The following is a 17,023-nucleotide window of genomic DNA, read 5'->3' as shown; positions in this document are numbered from 1 at the left end:
GATAGATAGATAGATAGATAGATAGATAGATAGATAGATAGATAGATGGATATAGATTTAGATAGATATAGATATAGTAAGGATTTATGGTCACACAAGATTAGAAAACGCTGGTTATAGGATAATGGATAGAGTTGTCTAATCACTATGTTGTATACCTGAGACTAATGTAACATTGTGTGTCAGCTACACCTCAAGAAAAGAAAAGAAAATGCTTAAAGAAATTAAACAGATTTCTTCCATCCAGGACATGTCAGAATTTTTAACATGCTAATAGATACTTCAATACTTACGTGATCACAGAACTCTATTTCAAAAACATCTACAGTTTGGGAAACACTGCTCTAGTTTTCCAAGGCTGATTTTATGTAGATGATGTGCACAAACTGATTACACCAATCACTTACAGAATAGTTTTGATTACAAGATTTTCAGGGCAACCAGGATCTTCTTCTTCCTCTGACCCTTATTCTCCTCTCCTTCCACTTCAGCTGGCACATCCTCAAAAATGTTTCTTCTAATATTGTGAATCCCTCTACTAATGGACTTTTGAGCTCATATAAATACAGAGAAATGATAAACACTGAATATTCCTGGAAAACCCTAATCCAAATTCTGGCTAGAAAAATATAATATTCCATCTTCCATATCATAATAGTTTAAGATGATTTTTGACTGAAAAACTTTTGGAGAAAAGATATGCCATTTGAGAAGCAGCATATGTCCGTTTCCATTTTTTTTAAGCCTATTAATAAAGATTTTGAACAGAAAATCATGCTTACTGTCAGGTATTTCTTTCCTCAGTGATTTTGATTATTCAGATTAGATTTGTTTCCAGAATACATTCAACCATTGTCACCCACACATGTACACACACACACACACACAGAGCCACACACTCATACAAACTCACAGCTACACACACTCACAGCCATGGGAGCTGCTTGAAGGTAAGCACGGTGCAATGCATCTGTTTGTATCCTATATAGCAAGCCCTGTGCCTGTCACGTGGTAGTTGCTAAACTGATGTTTGTTAAGTAAAATGCAGAATGCTAAACTGTACCTGGTTCAGAAAGGATTGTCTACCATGTATAGAAAATACAGAGCATGAAGCAAAGTAACATAAACACACCAGAGACTATGCTCCCCTCGATAAGTGGATTTAATGGCGTGGCGTCACAGATCAGCTATCATTTTCCAGCTGCTAAAGAAAAGGTTGCCTGTAGTGAGCCAGGGGCTTGGGCACTTGGTGTAAGTCTGTCTTGGCAATGATGTGTCCTGCGATTAGAGTAAGTGATCTACATGTGCCCTCCTTTTTATTTTTTTATTATTAACACAAAGACCTCCGGTTCCTCGGTTGCAAATAAGTCATCTGTATTTCAGTTCTAGTCTTCCATTACTCATTTACAGATGTTGCCATGCTCACAAACAGTCCTTGTTGCTGCTGGGAACTGTCATTGGCACCTCGTCCACAGATGGCTAGCTATTGGCTAAACTCTCTCTGGGTGATCGACTCCTGCTTCATTAACTTTATGCACCCTGGCTGAACTAGGGTGAAAAGAGGACAGGAAAGGAGAAGCAGAAATAGCCCTCTATGGGCTCTGCCTTGGTGATAATGGGTGAAAGCAGGTCACTTCCTCTGCTTCCCCCACCCCCAGTGATGGCAGCAAAGGGGAAGACTTCCAGGGCTAAAACCAGAGAGATGTTGGTGTACTTGTCAATGATATCAAGGGAGAATTTTGTACCATTTTTATACTGAGACTGAAATACAGAAGAACCTTTCCTTCAAAAATAGTCCAGGAGAAAAATAATCACACAAATTACATAAAATCATATCTCTGGTTCCACTGCAAAGCAACCTAGTAAAATCAACAGGAATTAAAATACAGGCTTAGAAGTAATTAGAAGAGGATAGAAATCATGATAATAAATCACGTTTTATTTCTATTTTCAAATATATTTAAAGTAAGTTATGGACCGCTTACTGAACTATGAACTACACATTTAATCCCCATTTTAAGAACAAAAAACTAATTATGAAAAGTAAATGGTGCCAACATAGACAGTAAGATAAATCTTAAAGTGCATGACTTTCCACTTGAGCAATACATTCTAGGAAGATTGTAGGTTAATGCTTAACCTTGAAGATTAAAACATTAATCAAACACTCTCTGAGTAAACGGAGATTTACAGAGCAATTTCTAGAGAATAAATAAACTGTAAGAATAAAATGCATTTGTTTGACAAGTACAGTGAGAAACTTTACTTCATCTCACTGAGTGTGGCGGCATTTCTGAAGTAGTGCGAAGGATGATAATGCCTGTGGTTTTATAACCCCCGAGTTCGAAATCCTTGTGACAGACAGTGTAGTCCATGCTTACCTCTCACAGCGTGGTCCTCTGTACCCGACAGAGCATGCATCACAGATCAGTCCGAGACTTCGGTCTAAATGGCACGTCGGGCTAAAGCTATGTTGACATTGTTGGGGAACAAGAGAGACAAGGAAGAAGCACATACACAAAGTCATTAACGGCATATTTTCATTTCTCTTCCTCCAGGACTGCTGTGACAAAAGGGTACACAGGATGGTCATTCTTGTCCCACAGATGGAGATTAGGGTCTGGCCAAGCGAGGATGAAATGACACTGTTATTTCTGCAGATGTGAATATAGCCCAGTGGAGAGCAGGAGCTTTGTGGCATGTTATTAACTGACTTTTGACTGTTCTGGGTCCGTGATCATCAGTAACAAGTGGCACTATACAGTCGCTTTGTAGGGATAGCCCAGGCCTGGCAAGACACGGCATCATACACTTTCTTTCTAGCCAAATCCTTCTGAATTTGAAGGAGCTCAGAAAAGTCTGTTAGAGATTCTGGAAAACTCAGTATGTGACCTTGGGAGTAGTGGTGGGAGTGGTGGTGGTGATGGGGCTCCTACTTTCAGTACTGGTTCCTTGTGTGGGGGGTGCGTGGGGGTGTGTGCACGCATGCGTGCATATGCGCAAGCTAATGCCCATGTGGACCCAGGGGCATGCTGTTTAGGCAGATGAAATCTTCCAAAAAGTTTTCAGAAGAGAAAAGCATATGGATTCTGCTTAAATATATAGTCAACCAAACAATCCCCAAAAACCTTGCCATTGCACATCTTCTGGCACATTCCAAAGTTGATCTCTCTCTTTGTACATATTTTCAGTTTGGGTCTGAAGTAACAGAACTGAAGACCACATTAGGATCCAGCAGAGTAATTACAGAATTACACGCCAGCCTTCAACAACATGTACAACCCCAGACATACGTCTTTGCCTTGTGAGAGATACCCCTCACGCATGAACCCTTACCCTCAGATTGACCCAATCGCTTTCTGAAGAGCCATCAACCCTTCTGAATTCTGAGATCTGCTGCTCTACCATTTTAAAATAAAATGCCTCCTATTAATCTCTCTCCCATTATGTTTTCCCTAAATAGATTTACTTTTCTATTTTATATGACAGGACAATTCAATAGAGGCTTGCTTGATAGCTAAATGAATTAATGAGCAAACAACAGATTAAATACTCCATCCTGATCGTGTTCTGCTCCTGACACTTGGATAACTTTGGAATACTTCCTTGACTTTTGTGCAGGTCAGATCACAAGTACTACTTCTGAATAATACTCCTCTGGCTTAACTCATAGCAGTCCTATAAAGATTTAATAATTCTTTTTTTTTTTGATAGTAGCAAGTTATTAGAACTTCTATCATTTAAAACATTTCAACTCAATGGAAAGTCAAAATGAATCTAGGCATCTGAAGTAAGGCAGGGGAGAAGCCTGGCTTGGGCTACCTTGAGTTACAAACATTACCCAGATAAAAGACGCCATGTTAAGGGGTTGTGGAGGCTGCCATGAGCAGCAGAACCAAGTCCCAACTAGCCTGTGCTCTGTGAGGGAGAGCCATCTTTTGGAGAGCAGCCTGGCACTTGCTCCCAAAAGGACCTCACCGTGAGTGATTTTCTTGGCAGGTGAATGACTGTTTTGGCACACGTAAAAAACGGAAAGAAACAGATGTTTTTTCCCTCCTCACCTCGTGATTTGCTATTGTTTCCAGACATAAAAGGGAGTTCTGGATTTTGACAAATCTCTAAAATACATGTATGTCTTATTTTAAAATTGGCATTCTATAACTGTCTCATTGTCTAGGGACAAAATGACTCTAACGAGAAGCCCCGGGTCTCCCACTCATGTGGGGCTCCAGTGATTGAAAGAAAACCGCACCAATTATTTTTTAAAATCCTAAATCAGCTTACCATAAGTCATGTCAAAGGTGCTTGACAAGGTTTCTGACACTTTGAAACTATAAAATAGATTTCAAATTCTTAAATATACTCATGTGTCAGTTAAAACCAACAGAAGTAAAGGAAAATGCACCCACTGACAAAAATCAATACTTTTTCAGGAAAAAAAATAAGGGATAACAGTATCTTCGATTTGACCAGCTCTTTACATGTTCAGGGGACTTTTACAAATAATTTTATCACATTTGCACAAAATCTTATAAGCTGGTTGGGGCAGGCATCATTTGTCTTGCCCAAGGTCATAGCTAAAATCCAGGAGCCTTTAGCATGGAATCTAGGACTTCTCATTTCTAATTTGACATTCTCTTTTCCCTGTAACCAACCAGCATTCATTCATTCTACTGGTAAGAATTAAGTAAGTTTAAACTTTTGGTAATACATTACTTGACGTGATGCATCTAAATAAAATATCCTCATAAATTATGTCTGTATTTGTGATTCAATATTCTTTAAACAATATAAACTGAGGGTTTACTCACTTCTCACTATAATTACAGTTACTGCTATAAGGAAGAGGGCATTCAACAACAGAAATAAAATGAGAATGGGAAATAAACATGTACAACAACAAATGTCTACAGAATTTATTTTGGCCAACGCAGCAAGTGACTTGACACTGATTTTGGCCAAAATAGGAAGCTAACTATTCTGTGACAGAAAGAGGGAACTGTAAGATCATTGTTGATTTCCAGTGATTCCAAGATTATGCCAATGAACTCTAGTTGGTTAGCTCTCCATCAGCAGAGAGACTGTGTTCTGCTTCCTGAATTATCCACTTCATGCCACAGAAGACACAAGTGATCCAAGAATAGCAGGCATTTTCCACAAGTAGGAGGAAGATAAGAAGCTACTGGTCGACTACCTAGTAAGGATCTGCACATGGAAATAGTCCTTCTTAATGGCTGAAATTCTTAGATTTATAATGATCCATTTGTAAGTATGTAATATGTGTATGTTTGTGTGTATATATATATATGAATATATGTGCAAATATAGATGTTTGTGCTAACGTATGTTCCTATGTACATATACAATTGGCCTTGCTCCAAGAAGAATTTAATTCTACCTGTCAAAATATGTCCATTAAGATAAAATGGTGCAATAAGGTTCAAGAGAAAAAACATGATAAAATCAAGGGTGTTTTTAGAGCACAAAATGCATACATATCATAAGGTATTTTTTTTTTTTAAGATTATTTATTTATTTATTTGACAGCGAGAGCAGGAACATAAGCAGGGGGAATGGGAGAGGGAGAAGCAGGCCTCCCACAGAGCAGGGAGCCCAATGCGGGGCTCCATCCCAGGACCCTGGGATCATGACCTGAGCTGAAGGCAGAGGCTTAATGACTGAGCCACCCAGGTGCCCCAGGGTATGTTTTTTTGAAAGTGGCAGTCAACATATGGCTTTGAGCTTTCCCTCAGCTAACGCAAGAGGAACTGCATTGCCTCTTGGGACCCTGATGCGATAATGAAATAACCACCCCTTTTGCCACTGATGTGAAATTTCCAGCATTATAAAACTAGGGTTATAAAATCAGGGTGTGTTCTATGTTGTGTATACAATAGGGAAGCAGGACTCCTGCTAACTAACTGCAACCTGGAATGTTTGAGTTGGGGAAAGAGGAACCAGAAGATGATGCTGCAGTGTCCACAAGAGAGCTGCAGGAAGGGCGATGAGAACACCCAGTCACAGCTGCCCAAGGAGCAGAGGACTGAGAAGGAAGGGAGAAAAACGAAGGGAAAACTCCTTTACTTGATGACGGTGGTTTGGGCCTCATGAAATTCTGAAGTGTCTCTGTAAGGTTTTCTTCTTTCAGGTCAATGATCTCTGTCCTAATTCTCAGGAGAACCAGTAAGCAAACATATATATTTCTTTAATTACCTTCAGATGATATGAAATCTGATTTAATGTCCGTCCCTGAATTTTGTAATTAGAACTGGGTTATTTTCTGTGTTTTTGGATGGTCTTTGTCCTCTAAACTTGAGTTTCTCATTCAGCAAAATGAGAGAATATGATCTACCTAGTAAAGCCTTTCATACTGATCAAATACAAAAGCAAGCATGTCGCAGAGTGCCACAGTAAATTACGGCTGACATTTAATAATGTTTTCGATTGTTTTTGCCAAAATATGTTGATTTGTTTCCATTTTAAGGTATTTCATTACTTGTTAATTAAACCTGCGCTTTTTCATCATACTCTAATCCCTACATTTGTGTTAGCGTAACTGTTGCCAAACCCTGGGATCATTTCTTATGACGAACATTTACGGTGTGTCTAACGTTGAACTTGTGTTAATTTTCTTTTCTTTCCTTTTGTTTTCTTGCTTCTCTTCAATGTCTCTGTAATTGTTTCTATTTCTATAGCTGCCTTGGAAGAAGCACAGAAAGGTGAATCAGAGTATATGGGTTCTAATATTGGTTCTGCCACAAGCAAGCTGTAATGATCATGATCAAGGCATTTAATTTCTCTGGAGTTTAGCTCTCCCTCTGGTATGAGGAACTTGTAAAATACATCATAATCGCTCATGGAGACATAAAACAATGTGTATGAAAGTGCTCTGAAACATCTAACACCCTCAAAGATTTCTCAAGAATGTTGCTGAATATTTTCTTAAATTTACCTTCTGTCTTGGAATAGTTCTATTTCTCTATTAAAAGTAATAATTACAACAGCAATAATTCAATGTAGCCCTCTGAGTGAGCCCAAAAGTCAGCTCTAGGAGTGCTCCATTCTTTTAAAAATTTAAATTCTAGCATTCCTGATGCACACAAAGAAGTAGTATTCAAAACGATATCAGTAAATAGGACTTTACTGAGGGCCTACCCTCTGTCCAGTCTTGTGGCAAGAATATCTTGAATTTTATTATACAAATGATTTCAATGATATTATCTATTCAAACACATTCTAAATGTTCAAGGGTGGACATTCATGTGTCTCTTTCATATTATATTTAATTTATAAGCTATGTGATGCCAGAAATGAATGAATACAAAACATTTGAAATATTTACATATTTATTTGCTTCTCTAGAGATAAATTTCACTACCTAGTTACAATCTATAGCTAGAATATATACATCACCAAGATGAGAGGGCTAAGCAAACAGTGGACACTGTGCATAGCTGATGAAGTTGATATATATGCATAATTTAAATATTATGTGCTTGCCTGTATTTATATATCATAATAATTATACCAATCTATCTTTATCTCCCTACATATTTGATTTATTTAGCAGTATTATCTAAGAAATTTGGAGGCAAAATGCTTGTGATCTTTAAGATTTATGATCAGGGATTAAATAGATAAATCACCAAAGCAAAACTATCACTAAGCCTTATACTTCAGATGAAGGTTACAGCAACCTTTAGCTGATTTTTTTTTTTTGTTATTAACCTGTGAAAATTTGAATTCCATCTTCTGGATTATTTGTGAATATTCAATTTATTCCTCAGAGTTTTCAACTCAGTTTATAATAGTAATGACTTTTCAAAAAAATTTTTTTTAAATGGAGAATTTCCCTGTCTCATTATTTAGTGATTTAAAAATAAAACACTTCAGGCCATTAGATTACAGGGGCTTTTTCTAATCACAATTGCACAGCTAAACAATGTTAATGCTCCACGCGGTTTTAAATTTAAAAGTCTTTATAACTTTAAACACAAAACTAAGTATTTTTAAACTAAATGGATTATCACTGTCTTTCTACTTGGAAAAAAAAGCCATATTTGAAACTGGAATTTAAAACAGATTGCTACTCTATTCTCAATTCTACTTCTCAAGATAAAATTATTATTTAGTAATTTAATTATTATTTAATGTAGTTAAACATCTCAAAAATTGAAGGATCTTTAAATATTTGGTGTCACTGATGCTATGGAGGTGTCTATTTTTTTTTTTTTAAATCAAGATCTGCATAATTATACAAAATGCGAATATATATACTTGAGGAAATACCATCTTTGGAACTGGGACCCAATCCCTTTGTTACTGATGGATGGTGATGCTGATACACAATTCCCAAAATGTATTAAGTTCAGATTTGCATTGTATAATCAATGGCAGCCTGCTGGATTGGTAGTTCTGTTAGTGACTAACATCTTGCCTGAGAAGAAGTACAACAGAAATGAGTGGCCAGATGTAGTCCCTGTTTTTCTCAGTGAGAGCAAGTGTTCAACACTGAATTTTGAGTATATTGGATGGCCCTGGAGAATTTCATTCAGCCATAGTGAATGATCAGGTTCTCCATTGCATGGTCTAACCCTTCACAAGTACACCAGCGAGCTTGTGTCTATCCAAGCTCATGCCCTAAACTCTGGAAATGTTTTGATCACTAACATATGTTAACCCAATTTCCCATTTAATTGCTTTTAATGTTAGCACTTAAAATTCAGTGTGTTTTTTAAAAAAGTTCTCAATGTAGACTGCAGAGGCCTGGAAAGTACAGTGACTTGAAACTTAAAATTCCAACTCTGATACTTTAATATTATGACTCTGAGCAAATTATTTAATAATAATCAGTCCTTGTATTGGACTCATCATGTCCAATCACTGTTTCAAGTGCTTGGTGTATTTTAATTTACGTAATTCTCACAACAACCCTATAAGGAGGTCCTATTATCACAACTAATGATGAAAGAACTGAGACACAGAGCATTTAATTAACTTTCTCAGAGTCACACAGCCAGAAAGTACAGAACTCAAAATTTAAATCAAGGATTTCTAGCTCCAAAATTGGTTCCATAATGCTATTTTTCCACTTGGAGACTTTTTCTTAATCTGTAAAATGGGGGTAATAATATTCCCCTTATTGGACTGTATATTGCTATATATAGAATATAGTAGTCTGTTTTATTTTATTTTAAAGATTTTATTTACTTATTTGAGAAAGAGAGAAACAGAGACAGAGAGAGTGAACATGAGCAGGGGGAGGGGTAGAGGGAGGGAGAAGCAGGCTCCCCACTGAGCAGGGACCCCCACGTGGGGCTCGATCCCAGGACCCTGAGATCATGACCTGAGCTGAAAACAGATGCTTAACCAACTGAGCCACACAGGTGCCCCTAGTAGTCTGTTTTAATTAAATATTAGTTCTCTTCCCCCCCACCCAATGATTAAGGTGTAAAATTCTGAAAGAGGAGGTTTGTTGGACAGGAGGATAAGGATTTCATGTGGACTGAAAAGTAGGAACCATAATTTCCATGAGGACTTTTAAACTTAGTGACAGAATTATTATCTACGTCTTTAGCTTATAGTATTCATTGACTCTAATAAAAAGACCATTTTCACTGGCAGTGTCTTGGGTTAAGACCTCATTCAGAATATGACCAAGTTGATAACACCTTTACATTAAAAGACCATAGCTGATAGATTTAAGGAAAAATGAAGGGAGGGTAATTGGAGGCGGAGACGAACCATGAGAGACTATAGACTCTGAGAAACAAACTGAGGGTTTTAGAGGGGAAGGGGGTAAGGGGATGGGTTAACCCGGTGAAGGCACGTATTGCATGAAGCACTGGGTGTTATACGCAAACAATGAATCATGGAACACTACATCAAAAACTAATGATGTAATGTATGGTGACTAACATAACATAATAAAATAAAATTTTAAAAAAATCACCCAAAATTTAAGCTCTTCAAGCATTATCACAGCATTTAGAAATAGCTGGAAAGAGCCTAATATAATACGGACATTATTAAGCACTAAGCTTACCTATTTTTTAAAGATTTTTGAAATTTATTTATTAGAGAGAGAGAGAGAGAAATAGAGAGAGTGTGTGTGCTCATGAGAGAGCATGGCTGGGGGGGAGGGGGAGAGGGAGAAGCAGACTCCCTGCTGAGGAGGGAGGCAGAGGGGATCATGACCTGATCCTGAGCTGAAGACAGAGGAAGCACTATGCTTACCTTTAAGAAAAGTCTCCAAAAAGATGCCTTTCACTTACAATCACCATTATTTACAACTTTTTACTAGTACAGAAAGGTTGGATTTTGTTCAACATAGTATGCCCCATTAAAATATGAACTGTTTGTGATGGCTTAAGGTTGGCCACTCGGAGGGAATGGGAATTAGAGCAGCTGAAAGAAAGCACTCCCCTAAAAGGTAAGGGGGGGAGGCAGACAAAACACTCTTAAAAGTCTTCTCCAAGACTCCAAGGTTCTAGCTGGATAATTAGAAAAATTTTTAAAAATAAAAAATAAAAACTAGATGACTGGAAAAATGTATAAAGTTTCATTAAACTTTTTAAAGACTTAGTTTATGCAAAATAAGGTGCTTATATCACCCATATTTCAATATTCATATAATTTAAATCTAGTCCTTATCACTAAACTGTTTTTAGTGAGATAAACTTATATATATATATATCCTATATGTATGATATCAATGATAATGTGATAAACCATGTGATAACCAAGGGATAGGATGGGTGCTTAAAGGTTAGCTAGACTGGTCTTTTTACTTTTTCTAGGAGTTTGTGACTTGCCAAAGATTCATAAATAAATAGTGTGAGACTGGGACCCAAATGAGAAGTAAATGTATTAGTGATCTTTTTAAAAAAAAATTATTTAAGTAAACTCTACACCCAATGTGGGGCTCAAACTCACAACCCCAAGATCATGAGTCACATGCTCTACCACTGAGTCAGCCAGGTGCCCCAGTATTAGCAGTCTTCTTATTACTGTATGAAGTTTCGTACATATGCGCGTGTGTGTACCCATGTGGGCATGTATATACATTTGTATAAGATATGTCTGTCCTTTATAGTTATTTTAGAAATTCCATTTGAGTTCTGTCACTTACATATTAAATCACCAGAACTAGAATGAAAATATTAAAAATTCTGCAGAATAGCCGTAACTTTAAATATTTTACATTTAGAAAAATTCATGCATATATTTATTATTTATGTGTGACAAGAGAAAGAAACATTCGCTATCAAAAATGCACTTGCAGAATTGGATGTCCAAATCATTAGAGAGGTAAGTTGGTTACTCACTTATTGGATGGGATATTGAGTGGACAGGCACAGGGCTGACAGTCTTCAGAGGTTCCTTTACTAGGATCACCATAGTAACCAGGAAGACATTTATTGCAGTATGGGCCACCTGTGTGATTCTTACAGTTCTGAGAAAGAAATGCACATCAAAGGTTATTATTTTGGTCTCAAGCATCAACATATTATCAAAAATAGATCTACAGAGTATTAATCTGTTCCCTGTTAGGAAGAATAATTTTCCACATTAAATGGTCAATTTTACAGCTGGGAAATTGCATTGAAAATTAATCTAATACATAGCTTATAAACTACATGTCAGTTTCAGCATATGCATGCTTAACAAAAAACAACTGAAATTCCTTAAAATTTTTTTCATTATACAAATCTTATTTCCTTTTTGTTAGTTTCCAATTTTTTTCATAAGGAAATACATGTGATTGTGCTTATGTATGTACATGTGCATAGTTACAGAGTCCTAATAATATATATTTAATGGAAATTGTAGCTGATTCTAGGTAAAAGTCAATTGTTCAGTTTAAAATTGCATATTTAATGAGAACAGTGGCTACTCATACAAATCCACTGGGACAATGATGCTCTTACCTCAGAGGTTAATTTGGACCTTAGTGAGCTCTGATGATTTGGACAATGCACTAACATATCACGTCTGTGAGGGGCCTGCTTGGCTCATAATTAAACAATGAGAATACTGAAAGATTTTTAAATACATCAATATGTAATGAAACCACAAGGCACATAACAAGTTTTCTCCAACACTTTTTTTTTTAGATGAAACTGCATTTTTCTACAAAGTAGTAATTTTTGGTCCTATGTCCTTTCCAAAAATAAAAAATCAAAATTAAATAATTTATATGTAGATTTCTTCATATTAGTTAAAGTATACTTATCAACTCAGGCTGTGTTCACAAAAGACTGGTATAAAGGTGAACAATCCCATTAACCAAACACTGGAATCGTCTATAAAGCTTTCAATAGCACAATTTGATAAATTTTTATGTTTTGGCACCACATAGACCTAACTTGTTCTGCCTCCAATGGTAAAATAAAATGTATCTAATTCCCTTAAAAAATAATCAATATGGAATTATTATGACTGAAATACATTTTTATTTTTATAACCACATAAAATAATAATATTTTTCTCATGTTGAAAAGAGTTCATCAGAGCTTAGGGGTACAAAATCTTTATTTTTATGATCATTAATTAAAGATGCAGAAGAAATACCTAAAATGTAAATTGCCTTTTAAGGATAAAGCAAATATTTATTAATCTGGATGACCACTGGGATGGCCAGCCTAATCTAATGAAAGGTCTGAAATATTATTACATCAGTATATTTTTAAAGAAGCTCATTTTAATTATATTTAGTAAATGGATTTAATAAAACCACAAATAAATACATGGTTTTAAATGAAGCTTGTTAAATTCCTTGGGGAGAGGGACAGCTTCTTTATTGAGTAGAAGATATTAAATTAAAATCCAATCATTTAACGCTCTGAATCTCTCACATTCTATAAAATGAGGGAGTTAAAGCCTATGATTCATGAAGTTTTCAAGCTCTGAAATCCCATGACAGTTTCATCAACTACAAGTGAATAGGTATTTCTTTAGTATCTGGTGATACTTGAAAATAGGTTTTTTTTTAAGGTACTTTAATTTCTCTCTCAAATGCATTTAGCAAGCCTTTTTTCAAAGAGAGCACAGACATTAACTTCACTATCAACAGTTGTCTAAATAACAGCATATTAAGATGGAGTGTATAAAACATGGATCAATGTGAAGAAAGGCTTTCCTCTGATTTCATCTTCGTATTAATTCCTTTCAGTCTTCAAGCTTAACTAAGGTTGGCTATTACTAAAAAATTGTGTATTTTTTGCAATATTCTTTGCATATTATCAGGATCAAATTGTAACTTTCAAAGACTTAGGGGTTTTAAAAGATCATAAAATTAATTGTCTTAATCATGTTGAAAGTGGTATTTCTAAAATTCCACCGAAAATCTTGCATAACCCAGATACCCTGCTTTTCTTTAACTACTGATCTAAAAGAAAAAGAACATGTAGAAGTTGCTTATATTTACTAATGGCATTTTTCATCTAGTGGAAATCATAAAATTAGTCTTAACACTCGAGTGTTTTTGCAACTGAGCCTATAAAACGACATTAGACAACAATACAGTGGAAATTAGAACTGAAAAAGTAAGTGTACTCTGATGAGTTGGTTATTTTCACAGGTGTCCTGATATAAAGTGCTTTCCAAATGTCCATTCACAGCACATATGACAATAACAATGAGAAGGGCCAAGTATACAATCTTCCCATGTGGCTTTGAATGTTTCCTGGGTCACTTCAAATGTACTTGGAGTTAAAATGACCTTTTTATAAAGATCCACACTATAACAGAGGTCTGGATTTTGATCCGATATCAAAAATATATTTCAGTCCATTTCTAATCATATTTCAAACCAAGCTAACTGAAAAGCAGTTTACCTGTAAATTTCATAAATTCTCTGTTTAATGCTGAGGAAAAAAACATACATAATAAAAAAAGGAGTTAAAATGCAGGTTAAGTAAACACTAAAAATGTCTTTAATGTGCAACATTCAAATATTTTTCTCTGTGGATCATATCAGAACCAATATGCTCAAAATGGGATATTAGCACTTAGTTATCAATATCATTTCAGATAAAAGGCATTTGAAATTCTCCAGAAATATCTTACATGATCACATATTAACCAACCATAATGGGAAACCCAGAAAACACGAGATTCTACTTCTATTGACGAGATCTCTATTGTTTCTTTAAGATTCTCTCCGTTATTTGAAGGTGGGCTCCTATTTTTTTCTCCGTGAAATGGAGTCAATAAACAAGGTTTCATCAGTAGAAGATCTCAGATAATCGTTGTTTCCTCCCTTCTTCCTCCCCAAATTATGCTGAATGAAACTATTTTATTCTAAAAAAAGGGCTTCCATTCTCAGAAATATCACATAACCAAATGGACCAACAGCATGATTTGATTTACTCCTCATCAATTCAACATGAAATAGGACTATTGGAAACAGTGTAAGTCTGGTATTGTGATCTTTTTGTTTTTTTAGGTTTAAATAAAGCAAATCCATATCAGCTTTGGGCTGAATAGTTCCTATAGCATGTTAGCAAAGTGTTTAAAGGTAACACAATATTTTTCCCAAGGTACATTTTAAAAGACTTATGGTATAATTAAAATGGAAATCGCTTATTCTTTCTATTCATAAAAATGCCACTTGAAAAATCTACTGATCCACAAATTAAGGCTATCATGCTTTATATTACAATGCAATTAAACAAAATCTTATAGAGAGAAAACAGAAAGAGCATCAATAAACCTAAATGTCAAATTGCATTGAAACAAAAGCCCTGAATTTTTATTTCGGGTTTTTCCCAGAAGCTTTTAAGTGGACGAAAAAGGAGGGAAAACTAACAGGAAGAGAGAACATTAAGAAATAGAGATAACAGAGTCTGCCTTTAAATTCTACAGGGAAATGAGAATATGATATCCTCCTAAATTGGCACTGTTTCAAATTGTGTTTCTGCAAGACTAATGAAATGAGAAGTGTTGTTTCCAGCTTCATGCCACGTCAGACAATATGAAATGAACATGCCCTTGAGTTCATCAGAATGGTCTATGCAGCGTACATTCTCTAATCTAGAGGCTTCTCAGCAGCATGGGAAGTGTTGGAATTTGCAGAGCTTTTCTTCTGCTTAAAAGTTTAAACTTAATTGCAGAAGGGGTAAGCAGCTCTGATGACTATGCATATAATTATGCATATATTTATTATTTTTTAATCTACATACGATACTTTGTTTTTACTTAACTGTTGAAATTTTAAAATAAAAAAAAACATGCAGCATGCCCTCATTTTTTCACTGTGGGAAAGAACCGAATTATGTCTATTAGAAAGACTATATTTTATACTTTCATATTATGAGGATACAAATCATTTCCTGTTATAGAAATACAGTCTCTTTTTGATAGATTTATGGAAGGGATTGAAGCCATATATCTTCATGGTAGATAGGTATCCCAGTCAGGAATTATATTTTATTATGATGTATCTAATTCTAATTCAATTCTCAGACTAATACTTGTTAGTCAGGATGACCACATATGAAAGAGCACTCTTGGCTTCCAACTCAGTTCAATATAAAGATCCCTGTCAAGTCACTTCTTGCCTCAAGTGTTTGTCCCACAGGTAGTAGTTGAGTTGCAGGGCCTCTTGAGCTGATTTCAGCCTTGTCAATCAGCACACCCAGAAGAGAAAGCACTTACCAGGCATTCTCCGGTGATGTCATCACAGGATTCTGCATGACCAAAGCATTGACATGGTTCACAGATGCCACCAAAAATAGTGCCATTAATTCGTCTGTGCTGAGGCCAACAAGACTGAAAGGAAGATAAGGTGTCAAGTCTCAGGGATTTTTTTTTTTTAAGTTTGTTTTTTGTCTTCTTTAGATAAAGGAACATATGTAGGTAGCACGTGCAGCAAACATGCTCTTCAGAGTGCGGCCATTACTGAAACATTGCTACAGAGCTAGTCCTCCTGGTACTTGGGACTTGGTACTAACCTTAGCGTTACTGGCGGGTATGAGATTAGAGGAAGCATTAGCTTGGTGTCTCTTCTGAAACGGTAAAAGAAAGAAGAGATACAAAGAAGTGAAATGGGACAGTCTCAAAGTAAAACGCACGGACAGGAAAGGAGAAGGGAAAGCACAGAAAAAAGGCAGCAGACATAAAGGGCTTTCAGAGAACCTCAGTGTAAGAGAGCATCTAATGTCATCCCAAGCAATGTCGATTTTTCTGGAAAGTGTTCCCTTACGCACATAGAACTGCCCTGAACTCTGTCACTTGGCAATCATTTGGAAGAAAGGTAGTGCCCCCCTCTTACATTTGATCACATACATAGCTGACTTCTACACATAAAGAAGTCACCTCTTTCCTTCTCAATTCCCTGCATCTTTGTACGTTTTCTCCAATTGGCACAAAATAGTTCAGGATTTCTTTACCACGTATTTCCTTGATATTTTATTGCATTATTCTACTGGAACTCTACTTACATTCATCATTCCCTTTTTAAAGTGTGGAACACTGTAATATACAAAAATGGAGGGGCGCCTGGGTGGCTCAGTCGTTAAGTGTCTGCCTTCGACTCAGGTCATGATCCCAGGGTCCTGGGATCGAGCCCCACATTGGGCTCCCTGCTCAGCGGGGAGCCTGCTTCTCCCTCTCCCACTCCCCTGCTTGTGTTCCCTCTCTCGCTATGTCTCTCTCTGTCAAATAAATAAATAAAATCTTTTAAAAAAATGGAATTCTGATTCAAAGAAATGTTCAGTTCTTAGAACTTTGTGTCAGTGCCAACTCTAGGTCCACCATCAGCCTTGATGAAGTTTCCCTTCCGTGGGGGTTACTACCAATTGTATGAGATGCAAAATGAGGGGGGCAAACACTGCTGCCCTCTAGAAGCTTGTGTTCTCCCTCAAGTTAGAACTGCAATTTGTGGGTTATTTATTATATTTCTGGATGGTTAACTATAACATAATATATCATGAAAAGGCCTTTTTTTTTCCAGTTGAAAATGGAAACAAGAGAAACCACTGAAGTAATAAAGTATAGAGAACTGTGTTGTGTACTGTTG

General features: G+C 36.2%; 1 protein-coding gene across 1 annotated transcript in view; it reads right to left on the bottom strand.

Annotated features, from left to right (window-relative positions):
* The window catches only part of LAMA2 (laminin subunit alpha 2), a 617,443-nt gene that overhangs the window by 235,040 nt on the left and 365,380 nt on the right, over positions 1–17,023 (bottom strand). The window contains exons 16-18 of the mRNA XM_034990595.1: positions 15,661–15,774; positions 11,328–11,455; positions 2,382–2,468 (exon numbers count right to left, since the gene is read on the bottom strand). Coding sequence (XP_034846486.1) covers positions 2,382–2,468; positions 11,328–11,455; positions 15,661–15,774 — 329 coding nt within the window. The remainder of the gene's footprint in view (positions 1–2,381; positions 2,469–11,327; positions 11,456–15,660; positions 15,775–17,023) is intronic.

The sequence above is a fragment of the Mirounga leonina genome, unplaced genomic scaffold (assembly GCF_011800145.1).
Source record: "Mirounga leonina isolate KUSES-001 unplaced genomic scaffold, KU_Mleo_1.0 Mir_53, whole genome shotgun sequence".
Classification (NCBI taxonomy): domain Eukaryota; kingdom Metazoa; phylum Chordata; class Mammalia; order Carnivora; family Phocidae; genus Mirounga; species Mirounga leonina.
Note: the sequence above shows the minus strand (reverse complement) of the source record. Positions and strands in the feature narration are given on the sequence as shown.